The sequence below is a fragment of the Lissotriton helveticus genome, chromosome 3_2 (genome assembly GCF_964261635.1).
Source record: "Lissotriton helveticus chromosome 3_2, aLisHel1.1, whole genome shotgun sequence".
Taxonomy (NCBI): domain Eukaryota; kingdom Metazoa; phylum Chordata; class Amphibia; order Caudata; family Salamandridae; genus Lissotriton; species Lissotriton helveticus.
Genome location: NC_136062.1, coordinates 467,129,014 through 467,145,865, shown reverse-complemented (window position 1 = coordinate 467,145,865; position 16,852 = coordinate 467,129,014). Strand labels below are relative to the sequence as shown.

Genomic DNA, 16,852 nt, shown 5'->3' with positions numbered 1-16,852 from the left:
GGTGCCAGTTCCAAATGAGCCTTAGGACACACACATTTACCATTGCTTGCCACACACATACACACAAATGTACAGTGCTGCAAAGACACTCAGCCATAGGTACAACATAATAGTAGAGAGCATCTGGGTTTGAAAGCCATGTATCGCAACACGTCATCATAGCTCTGCTGCTGAGTAAGCTCATGTGCTTTATAAATCTATCATATTTCTCCCAGTGCTCTTTCTTGTTCACCATGAGGTCTGTAGCCTGCTCAGTGCATACCCTTTTAACCTCCTTGGGGCCATTGTTCCCTCTGAGGGTCACAATGTCCTCCTAAGTGTGTGTACGGTCTATCTGTGTCTGTGCCTCTACACCTAAGCAACACAACCACCCCTTTATGCTCATATCAATGACACTTCATACTCTCTCCACCCACAAGTGCTGCTGTGACTTCCTACTTTGATTCTTCTCAATCCTGGGTCCCTCCATCTGGAAGACCCTCCAACTTTAAATCAGCTGGACCTCTGGTCTGAGGCTTTGGAGAAGGCATTGAAATTTGAAGCGGCCTATCCTATTGCTGTCTTCCTTCGAAATCTATTGACTACCCTCGTCACTCAGTGGTATCCTGGTCAGGGAGACAACTTGCTGCTGCTTCCTACTGATCCAGCCAAAGTCTAAGAGTCCACCCATGCTGCATAGTGATATAATACAAAATGATGGGGCCCCCTGCAGAACGTGATTAGGGGCCCCTGAACATTCAGTATCTCACAGAATGCCATATGCTTTGGGATGAACAGTGGCTTCCTGAAAGCTTGGGGGCCCCATGAAGAGTTTGGGCTGCAGTTGCTTGCATATCACCCCTGACCCTGCGGCTGATGCTCGAACGGAACTCTTTGTTGTCTTCTGCCGGCACTTGCACTAATGGGAATGGTTGATCTTCTCAACATCAGCCAGTTTCTGTGCACCTTTGGATAGGTTTTTGATTCAAAAAGCTTTATGAAACAAATGATTGTCAATATAACCAGGCACAAGACCATAGCAGGAAAAAAAACACATATATCAAGTGGGGCATCGAGTGGTGGCTTGAGAGAAGTGTAAAGCCAAATGGGATGATGGATGGAGTGTTGAACATTGCTAACACTCACCCCCAGTCAACTTATCTGGGTTTAATCCTTCATAATTCTTTAGCTCACTCCACCACCCTAGTTCAGACATGGTCATATGCAAATCAGTCTGACCCTGTGCCTTATGGGAACAGTCCAGCCCGAATTGCCAAGCTATGTCTTCCCTGGACCGAAAACAAGCATCCTGGAACCGGTTTCTGGCTAATCAGCCGTCATCAGCCAGGCTAGCTTGAATCCAGTGGCAAAGTGAGCAAGGGACCCACGTCTAGGCATACCTTGCCAATGTAGGGTGAACAAAGCAAAACCAAAGGTGATGATGGACGTAGTGTTGAACATTAAAGCACTCACCCCCAGTCAACTGATCTGGGTTTAATCCCTCATCATCCTTTACCTCACTCCGCCACCCCAGTTCAGACATGGCCATATGCAAATCAGTCTGACCCTGTGCTTCATGGGAAAAGTCCAGCCGAACTTCCAAGCCATGTCTTCCCTAGACCGGAAACAATCATCCTGGGACCGGGTTCTGGCTAATCAGCTTGAATCCAGTGGCAAAATGAGCAAGGGACCCACGTCTGGGCATACCCTGCCAACTTAGGGCAAAGAAAGCAAAACCAAAGGGAGAGAAGTGTAGGCAGAATAGTAGTGGGTTTCATGGAGCACAGAATTAGCTTAATAAAGGTGAATTTTTAGTTCTGTGGTAAAGGAGGCGAAGTCTTAGGCCACCAGGAGCTACGCTGGTTGCCAATCACGAGCAAGGTGGCATTTAAAGCACTCTTTATGGCGCATAAAACCCTGCATGGAGCAGGTGCGGCCTATCTGAGGGAAAGAATGTCATGGCACAGCCCCAGCAGAAACCTGTGTTCTATCTGCTCTAAAATCATAGCTGCTCCTAAGATCCGTAGAGTGTCCTGGTAAGGCGGACATTTTGGTTACGCTACTTCCATTCTTTGGAACCAAATGCCTTTTTATTTAAGGTCACATGCACATCTGATGATCTTCAGAAAGCATTTAATAAAAAGGTGCCTTTTTCCGTCACTGGATTAAACAATTCCTGTAGTGCTAATGTGGTCTTTTCCAATTTGTAAGAAGAGCGGACACAGCGCCAAGACACCTTAGGGTATACATAGCGCTTTCCAAATATAAATCAAATCAAGAAAAAATCAGGACGCAGGTGCTACATTTTCATGTTTATTCAAGCGAGTGACTGACATAGTGTCTACATTACTTTAAAGTGTGACGTCTCCAGAGGTAGGAGGTTGATGCTAAAGCATGATTGGCTGTTACTGCTGCCCATCAGTGTTTTGGGGAACTGGTAAACTACTTTCTATGCAAGAATACCAACTCTTTTAATAATCCCCTTGATACAACTGTCACTTTACTGTGTTGGACAGGTTCTTCCGTGAACGGTACACCACACGAGTGAAGCTTCCCCTTTTTCAGAATTAACATTTGAACATAACAATGCAAATTACATTTGCTCAGAGGGGTCCAAGTAAAAGATAACATCGAAAAAACCTTACCTCACAGCAGCAATCACCTCTGATCTTGAGCCTGTATTACATATAGAGCACACTGTCCTCGTTTGTACCATGGTGCACCTTTAAGCAGGCATGCCAGATGCAAACAGGGACACTGTGTCCTAGGACAATGAATATGCTGCCCCCAGGGCAGCAGCAAACTGTTGCCCTGATTGCAGCACATTCAGTAACAAACCGACCAGCTGGTTCAAAACTGCTCTGTGTTTCTCTGTGCAGACGCAACCACCTGCATTTTGAAGAGGGGTTAGAGATCCCCCTGTAGGTGGGCGCAGCGAGTCACCCTCCTGCAGGAGGGGTGTGGGGGTGCATGTGGCCCCCTTTTCCCACTCCCACAGGGCTGCGTACAGGGGACACACTGACAGTGCACCACCTTAAGGGCATGTTTGCCTCTGGGCCCGCATCCGTAATACGGCACGGGCACAGAGGCAAATTGATTCCCTCAATGCCTCTATGCAAATGAGGGAACATCCTCTGAAGATAGCACTTTAGCAACTGAACCAGTGGTTTCAGTATTACAGATATCTGCAGCCCCTTCTGTAATACCATAGTGCCCCAGAGATGCAAAAACTAGGTGCACATTCCGATGCATTCCAGGGTAACTATGGGAAATGCAGCCCCAGGTCTCCCACTAGCAAGAGAGATAAAAAGGCGATCAAACAGAAATTTCACACCATTCTTCATTTCACAGAACATCTCAGGAGTAGCCTAAGCCTATTTTAACCCTCCCATACATCCTTTAGGCCAGTAAGTGTATATTCTGCTGGAGGTGTAGCTTTGACTATCGGCCAGATCCTTTCTACCCTCCATTATAGGGCTTGTGGTATGGGGTAGGTGCTCGCATGAGTGTACAAATGTCGGGTGGGTTGGATTTCTATTTATATTCCAGGGATACCACCTGTCTCCGTTTGATTCTGCTCCCTGGATGAGCTGCGTGTATGTCTCATACTCAACTAGATGTACCTGAGTGTGCCACATTGATCTCTAGGTCTAAATGTAGAGGGTGCAGTGAAGCATAAGTTTCCATTCTGTCACTGCCTTTGGCTACATCTTTCATCCAATTGTCTACTTTGGAAATAGTGCCCCCTAGCAATTCACGACAATTCTGCATTCAGCCAGTGATGGAGCAATCACGGTAAAACATTTAACCCAGCGTGGAATCAGTTTAACATGGGCTAATGGAGCAGTTAATGGCTACAAATTGTGTAAGATGGTTCACATGATCCTATACTCTTATACTAAGATATGGGTATGGGACCTGGCCAAGTGAATAAACCCTACATGAACTGCCTGGCACCGCAGGCAGGTATGATGTCCTGCTGGATCAGGTGTATATTATTCATGATGCAACTGGAAGCCGTTTATGTCTATTATTATGGGAGACCTTCTTGGTTTGCATCCAACAATATTTCCATTTTATATCATTCAACACCTCACATGCCTGTCTGCTGTGAGTGGAACCATATTTTCTAGCTGCTGTGAACATTGTGCATAATTCAGAAATCCATGTTGTGGAATCTGGGGATCTGATTACCCAGGTGACTGGTCTAAATTGCAGCAGCTCCTACAAGAACCCTGAAATACTTTCCCAGATAGTGTATTAGTCAAATGTGAGAAATTTCCGCTCAACATACAAGTAGCTCAGAGTTGTCACTCGGGCCCTGTACAAAGCCCTCACCACCACGTGTTCTTTGGTGAATGGGAGGAAGGGGTTTGAGCCAAGGGTATTGTGGGCAGTAAGTACCTGAGTCCAAAGATTTGCTCAGTGCCCACCGCCTGCGCCTTCAATTTTCAATGTGCAGAAAGCCAAGGCATAGTCTTGATTCCACCTCATGACTTTCTACCACCCTCCATATGCGCTCTACCTCTTTACCTCCTTCTTTAAGTGACAAACCTCACTGCTTTCCTACTTGTCACTGATTTTTATGTCTTTATCTTTGTGCTTCTTTCCCATATTTGTGTTTCTCTCTCTCTTGCTCTGAATCAAAGTATTTTGAGGAAAATAGGTGTCAGCCCATACAAAGGCCCTAGTGACATAGTGAAAGATAGCAGTAATTACAGCATAGTGGGCATCTCAGGCCCCGGGCTCCGATGACACTGTACCTGCTACACTAATGTTTCACTCATGGAAGGCAGTGTGTGTTGTTTCACTGTAGATTGTTTGCTATTGCATGATGACTTGCTCTCCAGAAGGCTGCAGCTTCCTTCATCCCATTTGCCCTGTACCTTGTTCCTTCTGCTAGATGTAACTAGAGGAGCTTTAATTCATTTACTCAGTGCATCTACTCTCATTCCAGAAAGCAAACAGCTCCTGCATGCCGGAGACATCGCTGTGAAACCTGGCCGAAGTGCCATGGTATGTAAGGACAACAGCTGCTTTTGGCCTAAATCCAGTGATGGGACGGTTAAAGTTCCCTACACTCTCAGCGGTTACAGTGAGTATCTGCTGTGGTGGTGGAGGTTGTATCTGGAAGAAGTAGTTCCACTGCTTGGTCTATCTGCCCTCATTTCTCCCTTCTTACTAACTCTCCATTCTTCTACAGGTGACAGCGAAGCCACTAGCATCACTGATGCTATCTCAGAATTTACAGCATTGACCTGCATCCGCTTTGTGGACCGCACCACGGAAACGGACTACCTCCAGATTGCACCGGGAGATGGGTAAAGACAGGACTTGTTTCTGGGTCACCCCCATGAATACATCATCAGTTTGAAGCCGCTATCTCACCTGGGTGATCCAACGGTCTCAGTCCTTTAATCTAGCATGGTTGCCATAGGGTCATTAAAATGAAGGTCTAATATCAAAGTATCATCAATTGTGTTGGGTCCTTGGGCCAGAAGGCACCAGTGTGTGATTCTGGACATACACAATCAATACTCTTCACAACAAACTCTTGTTATAGTGCAGTTTTAGTTTACACACCACAAGTCCCAAATCGTTGCCATTCCACTATTACATGGATGCCCAAGGTCTGCATCTCATCACAGTCCATGGAAGAATTGATTCATTGATTAATCATAGATATAGATCTGGAAAGCAGTGCAGATAGAAACAAGCCCTGGTTCCTAGGATAGATTTGCAGTGTCTGCCTGTCATAACTAGGTTGGTGAGCTGTTTAAGAGTGATCGGTAAGGTGGTAGATATTGACACCACAGATTATTCTGTAGACACAGTGTTTGTCATCATTCCTCTGCTTTCTTTGGTGAACCCATAAGCAGCTTAGTTTGATGGTTAGTGGTATACATATCAAAGAGAATTGGTAGTCACAGTTCATTCTAAAAAGAGAAAAACACAGACCTGCAAAATTATGTCTGTATTCTTGTAAAAAGAATAGGGGGCTCCTTTGCGCTGCTCTTGCACTACGCAGAGTGGTGCAGGAGTGACGCAATAGACACATTAGATTTATGATGCTAAGCAAGGCTATGTTGAGTGGCCATGAGTAGGTTCATAAATCTTGGCTAATGCAACGCAGAACAAATTGTTGAGCAGGGAGGAGTTTCAATGGACCTTGCGTGGGTGTTCCCACACAATGTCCATGGATTTTGAAGCATTCACAAATTTAGCAGAAGTTGTAAACCTGGTAATGCACCTAAAACCTACGCCTCCCCAGCTTAGGTGTAACAAGGAGAAATATGTTTATAAACATTCTGCATCATACATAGAAAGAGGAAAAAACCTCAGGGTATTCTTTTTGTGCAAAAAGGTGCTGCTTATTTCCAAAAACAATCCTCCTTACTGTGCAGGTACCCTTGCACCATGGTGCACAGGTGCCTGTGTTGCCGCTAGGCAGCCAAATGGGTGCCAGCACCAGAGAAAATGTGGGAATGTGCTGTATTAACTTTAATACTGTGCCTTCCTGCCCTTTCCCCATTCCTCAGTGCTGCACAGCAAGGTAATTTGCTGCACTGCACTGCGTGTCTTGGCCATAAATATGGCCCTACATCCATAGGTTTTCATGCAGAGGAAAGCAATGTTATATTTCCATACATAGCATTTCATAAATGCAAGGTCAGTAGCCACATGGCAGGTAAAATCTTCAGCAGGGCCTTCTGACTTGTACACATCCAAGAGGAAGGTGGCCACACTCAGCCCACCCACATCTGCAGGGACCATACAGGTCCACTGGGATCCAGGTCCACAAAGTGTCCAGGGGGCTGCAAGACAGCTCCAGCTTCTACTCGCAAAGTCGGGCAGTAGACAGGCTGTTCACTGACAGTCTGTGTCACTGCAAAGGCCATCCTCTCACACTGCATTCTATAGGTCTCTGTATAGGTGCAGATGTGTATAGGGAGGGCTACTACACTTTCCATGTGGCTGCTCTAGTGGGAAGCTTTGTGATTTCCCTTCAGTCTCTGAAACAAAGAGCAGCAGAAGAAGAAGTAGTGGGAGTTGGGGGTGGAGTCCTCTGTGTAAGAATGCCAATCTTAAAACTGACATTCTTAAAGAAGAAATATTTGCGGTCGGCTATATGTCACCCAACTAATAGGTGCCCAAGTAGTGTTCATGAAGCATTTACTGGGGTCACACATTCCAATGATCAGTCATCATTATAACAAGTTATGTCCATAATGTTCACAAACTTTAAAAACAAGTCTCAAGCCTCGGCCCCTTACCTTACTTTACACAGTGTGGCCAATAGATTGCTACCCTGGGAACCAAAACAAAGAGACAGCACCACACAAGCCAGAACATGCACAAAGAAGGCAAAGATACAGGATGCTGAGACTAATGGATAGGTGGTCTCCTCTTCTTAGAACGTGCATAAGGGTGATCATAAGGAACATGGAGAAGGGACCCTACAATGTGACAAATAAACAAAAAGGCAGGGAATCTTTGTGGACAAAAGTAAAAAGTATCAGAAATTGCACAACTGTTGTGGTGGGTCCGACTTTCATCCTTCTTCTGATAGTGTTGTCTCGGGGGCATCTAGTATTCTGTGTTGCTGAGACTACTCTCTCAATGAGGTCACTGTTCTCAGCTTTCATGAGTTCTCAGAACTGTCTCTCTTTTACTCCATGTCTGTCACAGCTGCTGGTCTTTCATGGGAAGAACCCGCGGACCCCAGTCTGTATCACTAGGAGTTGGTTGCCTATCGAGAGGAAGCATCCAGCATGAGCTCAACCATGCCTTGGGCTTTCACCATGAGCAGAGCCGCAGTGACCGCGATGACTACGTGAAGATCATGACAGAGTTTATTTCAGATGGTAAAGTAACCCTCCACTCTGACCAATCACTGCTACTGACCAGAGAGAGCTGTTTCTGTTGTTGATTGGATCATGTTATTAACGAGCATTTTCAGAGCATTTAGAGAGTGATGCAAGGATCACAAACAGCCAACAAAGTGAAATTCTCATATGTGAAGTAATTATGAGATTATTGGCCTAACTCAGGTAAAGGTCAATGACTGTAAACAAGACTGCTTAATGCATGGCATAATAGAGTGGTGAGTTACAAGTTGCACTCTTTTATCTCAGAACCCACCCAAGAGTCAGTGTCCTGTGCACCCGGTGTGGGTCCTGTCCGTTTACTGATCTCTGAAATCAGATCCACTCCTGTGTATCTGTAAGAACAGAAAGGCATAGGAGGTAACAGTGTGAACTCTGTGCATCTGTAATGTTTGAATACAACACCAAGCACCTACCTGACCACTGTGTATTTAGACTTGCTGGCAGACAACAAGGAGATAGAAGTACATCAATATATGCTAATGAGCAAGATTTGACTCCTGTCTGAGTGTCGTCCAAAGCTATCCCCCAGATTCATCATGCTCCTCTTTTGCGAGTCCTTAATAGCGATTATTAAGGAATCGCTATTAAGAACTCGCAAAACGGGATGCATGTAGAAATCGCAAAATTTATAGCGATTTCTACTGCTTCCTTTTTTGCGATTAGCAATTAGCGAATCGCAAATAAGGATGCGATTTCAAGGGTGCCAGGGTGTCCAAAGGACACCCTGTAGCACCCCTGAAATGGTGATTTACACTGGTGTTGCGCACACACATGTCCAAAGGACATGTGTGTGTGTAACATCCAACTTAGAAAAATGCACTAAATTGCATTTTTCTAAGTTTTCGCTATTTACCACGAAGTCAGACTTCGCGGTAAATAGCGGCCAAAGATTGCGAATTCGCAATTCTAAAACGGTTCATGAATTGCATTTAAGGAATCTCAAATAGAGATTCCTTAAATGTAATTCCTCGCTATTTAGCGATTACAAATTCTGCGATTTTTGCATTTGGGATGATGAATCCCAAATGCAAAAAAAGCGCTCGCAAAGGGCCGGATTCGCAGATTCTGGCCCTTTGCGAGCCGATTCTTGCTTCATGAATCTGGCTGTATGAAGAGTCTCCCACAAACCAGAGTGATCTCTGAGCATTTCTGTTTACTGCATGGTGTGTCAGATGTTAGTGTGACTTCTATGCATCTGTGTTTGCTGAATGACATGTTGGGAGCCAGTGTGACAAATGCAGCATCAAATACCACTTTCTCTGTGAAAACATAAGAAAAGCCAGATCAACAACATAAAAAAGACATGAATGTCTCCAGCTACCCCATACGCCTCTATTCTCAAGGACACAGGTTTCAATCTCTTCTTGATCGCCAGTCTGACTGACATCCTCAGTGCATTCAAGGCTACTTCGATTAAGGCAGCATCCCTTCAGAGAGAACTCCTCATACCTCTTATAAACACAGTCAACCCCTCCCTCAGCTAATAAACATTTTAGGACAACGTCATACAAGGACACATCTTCTCACTGCTAAACTAACCTATCCTAGGCCCACACAACCTACTATCCTATGACTCACTTCCATTTTATTGGAAAGACCATCCTAAAATTTGTCACCCTACAACTTCAAGAGCAGATAACCAATAACTGCCTCCTACAGTGTTTCTAATCTAGATTCAGATCTCGTTGCAGCACAGAAACAGCTACTATGCAAAGTTAATACCAATATTCACACCTCTCAAGACACACATGGTCTTTGCTGATACAATCTTGCAATGGTTCATCCCCCACCTCACCAACCTCAAGTAATCTGAATGCCACAACCTCTCCTTTATAATCTCATCACAGGATACCATTCAACGACTCAGATCTTGATTCAAGCTCATTCAGAAATAGATGTTCCTCAACTAACCAAAAGTCACCCCAACTATGACAGCAACCAAAGGCTGAAGCTTGGTTCAATCCTGGCTAACACAGATGTAGCTTGACATCTCCTCCCCAGCTGACAACTAATGTGAACTCAAGCTTAACAGTAACCTTTCTTCAAATTAATGTATTGCCAAGAAAACAAAGAAAGTGTGGAATTAGCATTCACTCTTGAAAAAAGGGAACTCGACTTACCCTTACTGAAAATCAAGTCAACACTTTAAGTATTAATTATTATGCCACTTTGGTGAGGCAAAACTGGCTGACTCCAGACTGGCTGGCTCACCTGAAAGGCGTCCCACATGCTGCAGCTCACCTGATCAAAGCCCTGAGGAAATTTGATCAAATCACCCATTAGTAAGGACATTTGCTCGCTCTTTCAACAGTTCTACATTCTGTTTAAAACCATGGAATTCCAAAACTTGTTAACCACCTCTAGGCAAGTGTTTCAAGGCTAACATGGTTTGCATCATGACCCATCTGCAGGGCTTCAAATTCTGACAATATTCATTAACAATTGATAGTTCCATGGCTTAATCTTGATAACAAATTTAATTAAAAATTAAAAAGGCATTTGCATAGTAAACATATACTCCAAGGAGTGTCTCGGCACTGGCGATGTAAAGGAAATTTGACATCTGCAAAAAAGTGTGGTTGTATTATTCCTTTTTCTGAAACAGCTACATTTGAAATTCTTTCCTAAAAAGAGGGAGCTCTCAAATGGACTGGAGTTCTTTCAGGAGGTTATTCCAGGTCTATGGACCAAGGAAGAAAAACAATCTTCCGCCTGTTTCTGCAAGGCAAATCACCACTGTCCCATGGACAGCTTTATGTGCCAGGACCAGATTTGAAAAAAATCCTCTTTTTGACAGGCAACCAGTGTAGTGCCTTCAACTGAGGAGTCATGAACGTTCTTGGAGCCAAAATAGGAATTCCTCTAGCTGCCTCATTTTGTACTACTTGTAAGTGACTGAGCAAGTAGTCTAGAAGGCCCAATTAGAGAGCATTTCCATCATCAAGCCACATAGGTATCTGAGCTTGAGTCACTGTTTTCCTAGTCTCTAATGACAGCAAAAGGAAGCATTTCTTGAGAGGGCGTGGGATCCCAAAACAGGAGTCCACCAATGACTAGAATGTTTGGTTGGAAAGAAAGGGCACTATCCATGTTGATTTACCAATTTTGTACTTACTTTTGTTGTACGCCCCAGGGTGGAGTATCGTGTGGTTACCAGATTCTCCATATTGCAGCGGAGATGTCCCACAGGAACAGCATCTCAGTTTTATCAGGGTTTCATTTAAGCTGGTGAAGTCATAACCAGTTGAAGACATTGGAAAAATAATATTTAATTGCCTTTCCATCACATTCCGTTCCCTTTTCACAGGAAAAAAGCAGACGAGTATCGTCTTCGTATGATATTACTTTCATCTCCAGAGCATCTGCCAGAACAGCTATTGGAGTTAGATATGCGTTAAATAATGTGGGACTCAGTGGTGATCCCTGATTAGGTATTTAGGAATCGGTAAATTTATTGTAGGTAAAAATTCGGTAAATTTTACTGATTCGGTAATATTCGTTATTACTGATTCGGTAATTCCCATTCATTCCTATGGGCCTAGGAATTAATGGGAAGCCATTCACTATTACCGATTTGGTAAATACTGCATCGGTAATAGGGGGAGCATATTCAAGGGTGGCTGGGTGTCACATTGACACCCTGTTCCACCCCTGAATCGTGCATGAGTGCACATGTGGCGCACATACATGCCCTAAGGGCATGTATGTCTGCCACATGGCACCTTGAAAAAAGCAAATTATTGCTTTTTCAAAGGTATTTGGTATTTATCACCAACTTGTAGTTGGTGGTAAATAACGAATCCTGAACGCAAAAATGCACTCACTTGAGTGCCTCCTACATAGCTTTTAGGGATTCGGTAATTTACTGATTCCTTAAAATAAGGAATCCTTAAAACCTGCCTCCTACATCAGAAAATACGAAATACCGGTCGGTAATGGGATAATTATTGATTTTTGGCCATTACCGACCGGTATTTAGCTACCTACATATGGCCCTTGGTCATTATTATTGTTGCAGATTCAGTCCTCAGTGCGCCCTGCATCTGATTCAGGATTTTCAGACAAAGCAGAGGAGCTCGCTTCTAGAGCACTGCTAAATCTATCTGTGAAATTTTGTGAAAAGTGCTAGTCGTGGTTTTTGTTGCTTTCAAGCACAGCTCGTTATTCATGAGTTCCTCCCAACTGAACTTGATAAAGTAGTATTCCGTCCAGGCTATTGGTAATGGGTCAGTTGTCATATTTGAGAAAATGTGATCTAGTCAATCAATCAATCAGGTGTTTTTTAAGCATGGCTATTCACCCGTAAGAGTGTCAAGCCGCTGGGGGTGGGTGGTGCAGGTTCCAGTCCATCAAGGAGGGGGGGTCTGTCGAAGAGCCAGGTTTTGTGGCTTCTCGTTAAGGTGGGAGTGATGTTGTCTCAGCCCCACGCTGAAGAGCGTGGGGCTGAGGGAGGACCTTTGGGAGACTCTGCCGGTGGTTGGTGTAGGGTCAGAGAGGAAAAGAGGGAGACTAGCGTATGGCCAGCCAGATGTGTCAGTTTAAACTCTGGTTGCATGCATCGAAGAGAGGACATTGTATCTGTAATGGAAGATGCCTCAGGTTCTGCTGGTTTATCCATTTGAATATTAAAATCTCCTAATACCATGAAATGAGCATATTTCAGGGACTGCGAGGCTAATGCCTTATTCGAGCATCCCAGAAACTGTTCGGTTTGTCCTGGGGGTCTCTATTTAAGGGCCCCTGCTACTGATTGCTGTGGAGATAGCAAACAGCAGAAACCTAGACATTCCGCATCTTCAACTTCATCTATCGAAATTGACGCACACTCATATTTACTCATATATAACGGCTAGCACTCCTTCTCCCCCCTTGTCACAATCTTTCCTGAGAATTTTATAGCTCCTAGGGATGGAATTAGCTATTGTTGGGCTCGAGAACTCAGGGGCATATTACCAACAAATAGCGATATTTATCGCTATGTAGGCTTAGCGGCAATTTTTTTATCGCCGCGCATCGCGGGATTTTATCGCTGAGATAATGTGCTATTAGCAAAGTTTATCTCAAAATTGATCAAATTCCTGCCGTTATCGGCAAAATCCATGAATATCGCTGAGAATACAGCGATATTCACGCATTATCGCTAACAGGCTCTGAGCTATTATATCTACCTCCCATTGGATATAATCGCTAAGAACTCGTCTGAGCAGGCGTTAGTTTTTGGAGATATTCGCGCTTAGCGCGAATATTTCCAACGCTACGCCTGTGTTGGGAATAGGCGATAGCGAGGTTAGCGACTGCTTTCAGTCGCTAACAGGTTGGGTACGCCTACTTTGCATGTCATTAGCAATAAATATCGCTGACATGCAAAGCGGGTCCCAAACCGCTCGCTATCGCCTACAAGCTGTCGCTAACCGCTGTTAGCGACAGCTTGCTAATAGGACGATAGAATTATTGCCACTGAGCGGCCGAAAACGGCCGCTAAGGCGGTGATAATTACATATCGCCACCCTTGGTAATATGCCCCTCAGTGAGCCAATTTTCTGTAAGAAACATAAGGTCTGGATTTTCATCCTCGAGTAACAGAGCAACATACAATTTGTGTTTCTGCACTGAACATACATTCAGAAGAACCGCTGAATACTCATCAGTTCTCAACCCCCTCTAGGCATGTTGGTAGTGGACTGACTCGTGTTTGGAGCTTCCGTGGTCCAATTGCAGATAGTGCAGAGGAAATCATTCCTCAAAATGGAGGGCAGACAGTGTGGCCTGCAGGGTTAGTTAGGGGCTAGGCTGTGCATAAGAGAGCTGGTATGAGTGATTTGAGACATGTCTTCTACTGAGAAACTGGCCCAGTGGCTGGCGCTGGTTGCTTCCGGGATTCTGACAGGTGCAGATGGGCTTGCCTTAGGTGCGCCTTTGGCGCCCAGCTGTGTGCGTCCACTCCGTGTCCGTGCAGTGCTTCTCCTTAAGTACCAGTTTCAAGGGACCACAGCGCGCACTGCTCAAAATGGCACCTGTTGATGTTCCAAAAGAGAAAAAATGGCTGCTACCATTCGAAAGATGCCCCAGAGTTTGTAGCTGCTCCCACCTGAACCCTTCACAATTAAAAAAAAAGTTAAAACACGATGTGCAAATGAATATTAGAAGGGCCCAGGGTCCTATTACTTCACAGTTTTTAAAAACAGGTTAAAAAAGCATGAAATGAACAAAGAATTTGGCAGGGGAAAGGCGGTGAGCCTTTACTGCGTCCACGCAGCGCCTCTCTTTAAGTACCAGAGTCGAGAGAATAGATAGCGCCCTGCTCAAAATGGCATCTCTTGATATCCTAAAAGAGGGAAATGGCTGCTAACTAACAAAAGATTCTCCCATGTCCCTGAAACCCTTCAAATTCAATTCAAGACCGTTCTATGTGCAAATGATTAGCAGAATTGCCCAACGTTCTGGTTTTTCACAATTTTAGAAAAAGTTAAAACACGATGTGCAAATGAATAATAGAAGTGCCATGAAATGGGTGCAATGGCTATGATAATAGTAAGATAGTCTCTCCATCAAGAGTTTTCGGAAACGTACATATCCACGATAATGAATCAATTAGGGGATGTCTGAGCTCCTAACAGCATCTTTCTGCATTCAGCGCTTTAAAAAAGTCTCCACAATAATTTCTGGTGGTGATGGATTGATAAATAGGGGCTGAACCCGAGCCAATGTGGTGTTGGGGGTAGTAAAATGCTCCAGAGACACAGTGGTGAAGTGAGAAGGTGTAAATGTGTCTGGAGGCATGGAAGACAGGGGTGGAGAGTGTCAGGGGAGCTGATAAGCCAGGATTTGACCTTAAGGGAGTAGAGACCATCCAGGGTATGACAGTTGTGCTACAGTTTGTGGAGGAACAAAGGGTTAACAAAGGGTTATAAAGATGTGTACATCACCAGCATATCAGTGGTATGAGAAGCCAAATGAAAAGATGGTGTTAAATGGAGGGAATAAAGATGTCCCAAGACTGGACCTTTGGGTATGCAGAAAGACTGACTGATCAGGGCAGTGATGCTAACAAAAACCAGGAGTCTGAGAACAATCAGAGATATGAAGATCACATTTCAGTGTAATTACCCAGGGTGCCGAGGTGGGATAGGGGCACAAGCAAGATTTCTGGCTGATCATTTAAAACACTGCAGAGAAGACTAAGAGAATGAGGATGGAGGAAAAGTGTTTATGATGGTGAGAAGTAAGGAAGTAAGAGACATGTGTAAGGGCTGTTTCCAGGGAGCAAAGTTGATGAAAGCAGGGGGCAATGTATTACGTAGTGTTAAAAACAAGAGTTAATAACTGAGACAAGGCAGTCCCTCAGGGTTTTATAGAACAAAGGGGATGCTGTTGGGATCAAGTTTTGGCAATTTTAAAGGAGATATAATAGCCAAATATTTAAATTATTCCGCACAGGGCCCATAAAGGTTTGGGTGGTTCAACAGTATGGAAAGACCGATTAAGACACTACACACCTTTGGGCTATGGTTCTTTTGGTTAGAATGAGAACAAGTTAGCCATAACACCCATTGGGTTTGCCAAATAGAGTTTGCAGATTGGTTCTGTAGCAGATGTTGGGGTAAAAGAGTCAAGTTAGATCACATGAGTGGTGAGGAGTGCTGTATGGGCAGAGTTCAGAAGTGAGAAGGAAACCACCTGGTCCTCATAGTAGAAAGTTTGCAAGAAAGTTAGGGTTCTGTTTCCCTAGCAGTGAGACTGAACTGATGTGCATTACTCAATGGCCCTCTTTAAATGTCACCAAAGAAACTTTATTCCACTATGCAAGTCACAAAGCACATACAGATAAAAGTTTAAAAAAGGCTTATAAAGATCAACAGTGCAAAAATTAGAATCTGTATTAAAACATGTGGGCAAAGAAGCAATCAGAGCTTTCATTATCAGACATTACATGATAGTACAAACAGTCTCGTGCACCTTAGCAGACGCGGTGGGCCCCACAAGTCCTGATGTGCCCACATGCACCTATTCAGTCTTAAATGATTTCATCATGAGCATTTACCAGCCCTGATTTGTTTAGAATGAATGTACCACATCCATCTAAAAAAAATTGCCACAGGGATTGCATAGCTAGGCGATGGATCAGAGCAAAGGATTCGCAGGGCTATGTTATGTGATCTTGTGCCCAGATTATTACAAAACTGGGCCAGCCAAGCTTTCCACGGGCTAGCATTTGCAGGGCAGGCAAAAAGCAGATGTGAATAGGTTTCAGAACGGACTGAAGGCGGTGGCTAGCTGGATGACTGCGAATTGTCTCCAGCTCAACGCAAGAAAGACAGAAATCATGATTTTCGGTAAGAGAGCGGAGCTCTGGGGGGACAGGTGGTGGCCTTCGGAATTGGGTCCATCTCCGACTCCGGTTTCGGAACTAAGAAACCTGGGAGTTTGGCTGGACTCTAGCCTTAACTTTGTTGGCCATACAAAGAAAACCGCGGCCTGCTGTTTTGGTGTTCTTCGGGGCCTAAGACCTGTCCTAAAATTCTTTGATGCCCCGACCAGGCAGCTGGTGATTCAGGCGACGGTAATTTCCCGGCTTGATTACGCCAGCTCTCTCCTGGTGGGGGCTAACCAAGCAGAAATCACCCGCCTGCAGCGTGTCCAAAATGCTGCTGCTAGAGCGATAGTTGGCTTGCCCAGATTTTGCCCCGTTTCTAACACCCTTCGCTCTCTTCATTGATTGCCGGTGAGGATGAGAATCCATTTTAAGGTCCTATGCCTGGCCTTCAAAAATTTGAAAGGCACTGCCCCCCAGATCCTGTCCAATCTTTTATCTTGGTATGTCCCGACACGCTCTCTCCGATCCTTGGGCCAGGCTCTCGCCGTGGTTCCCCGGTTCAAGTTTGCCGTGCCGGGGGCCGATCCTTTTGAGTGAGAGCTGCGGCTATCTGGAACTCTCTTCCGGTTGAGATTCGTTTGTTGGAGGATCTTCTGCAGTTCCGTAAGGC

At 44.7% G+C, this 16,852-nt stretch overlaps 1 protein-coding gene across 1 annotated transcript in view; it reads left to right on the top strand.

Annotated features, from left to right (window-relative positions):
• The window catches only part of LOC144826173 (embryonic protein UVS.2-like), a 160,600-nt gene that overhangs the window by 121,391 nt on the left and 22,357 nt on the right, over positions 1-16,852 (top strand). The window contains exons 4-6 of the mRNA XM_078684568.1: positions 4,937-5,074; positions 5,183-5,300; positions 7,669-7,844. Coding sequence (XP_078540694.1) covers positions 4,937-5,074; positions 5,183-5,300; positions 7,669-7,844 — 432 coding nt within the window. The remainder of the gene's footprint in view (positions 1-4,936; positions 5,075-5,182; positions 5,301-7,668; positions 7,845-16,852) is intronic.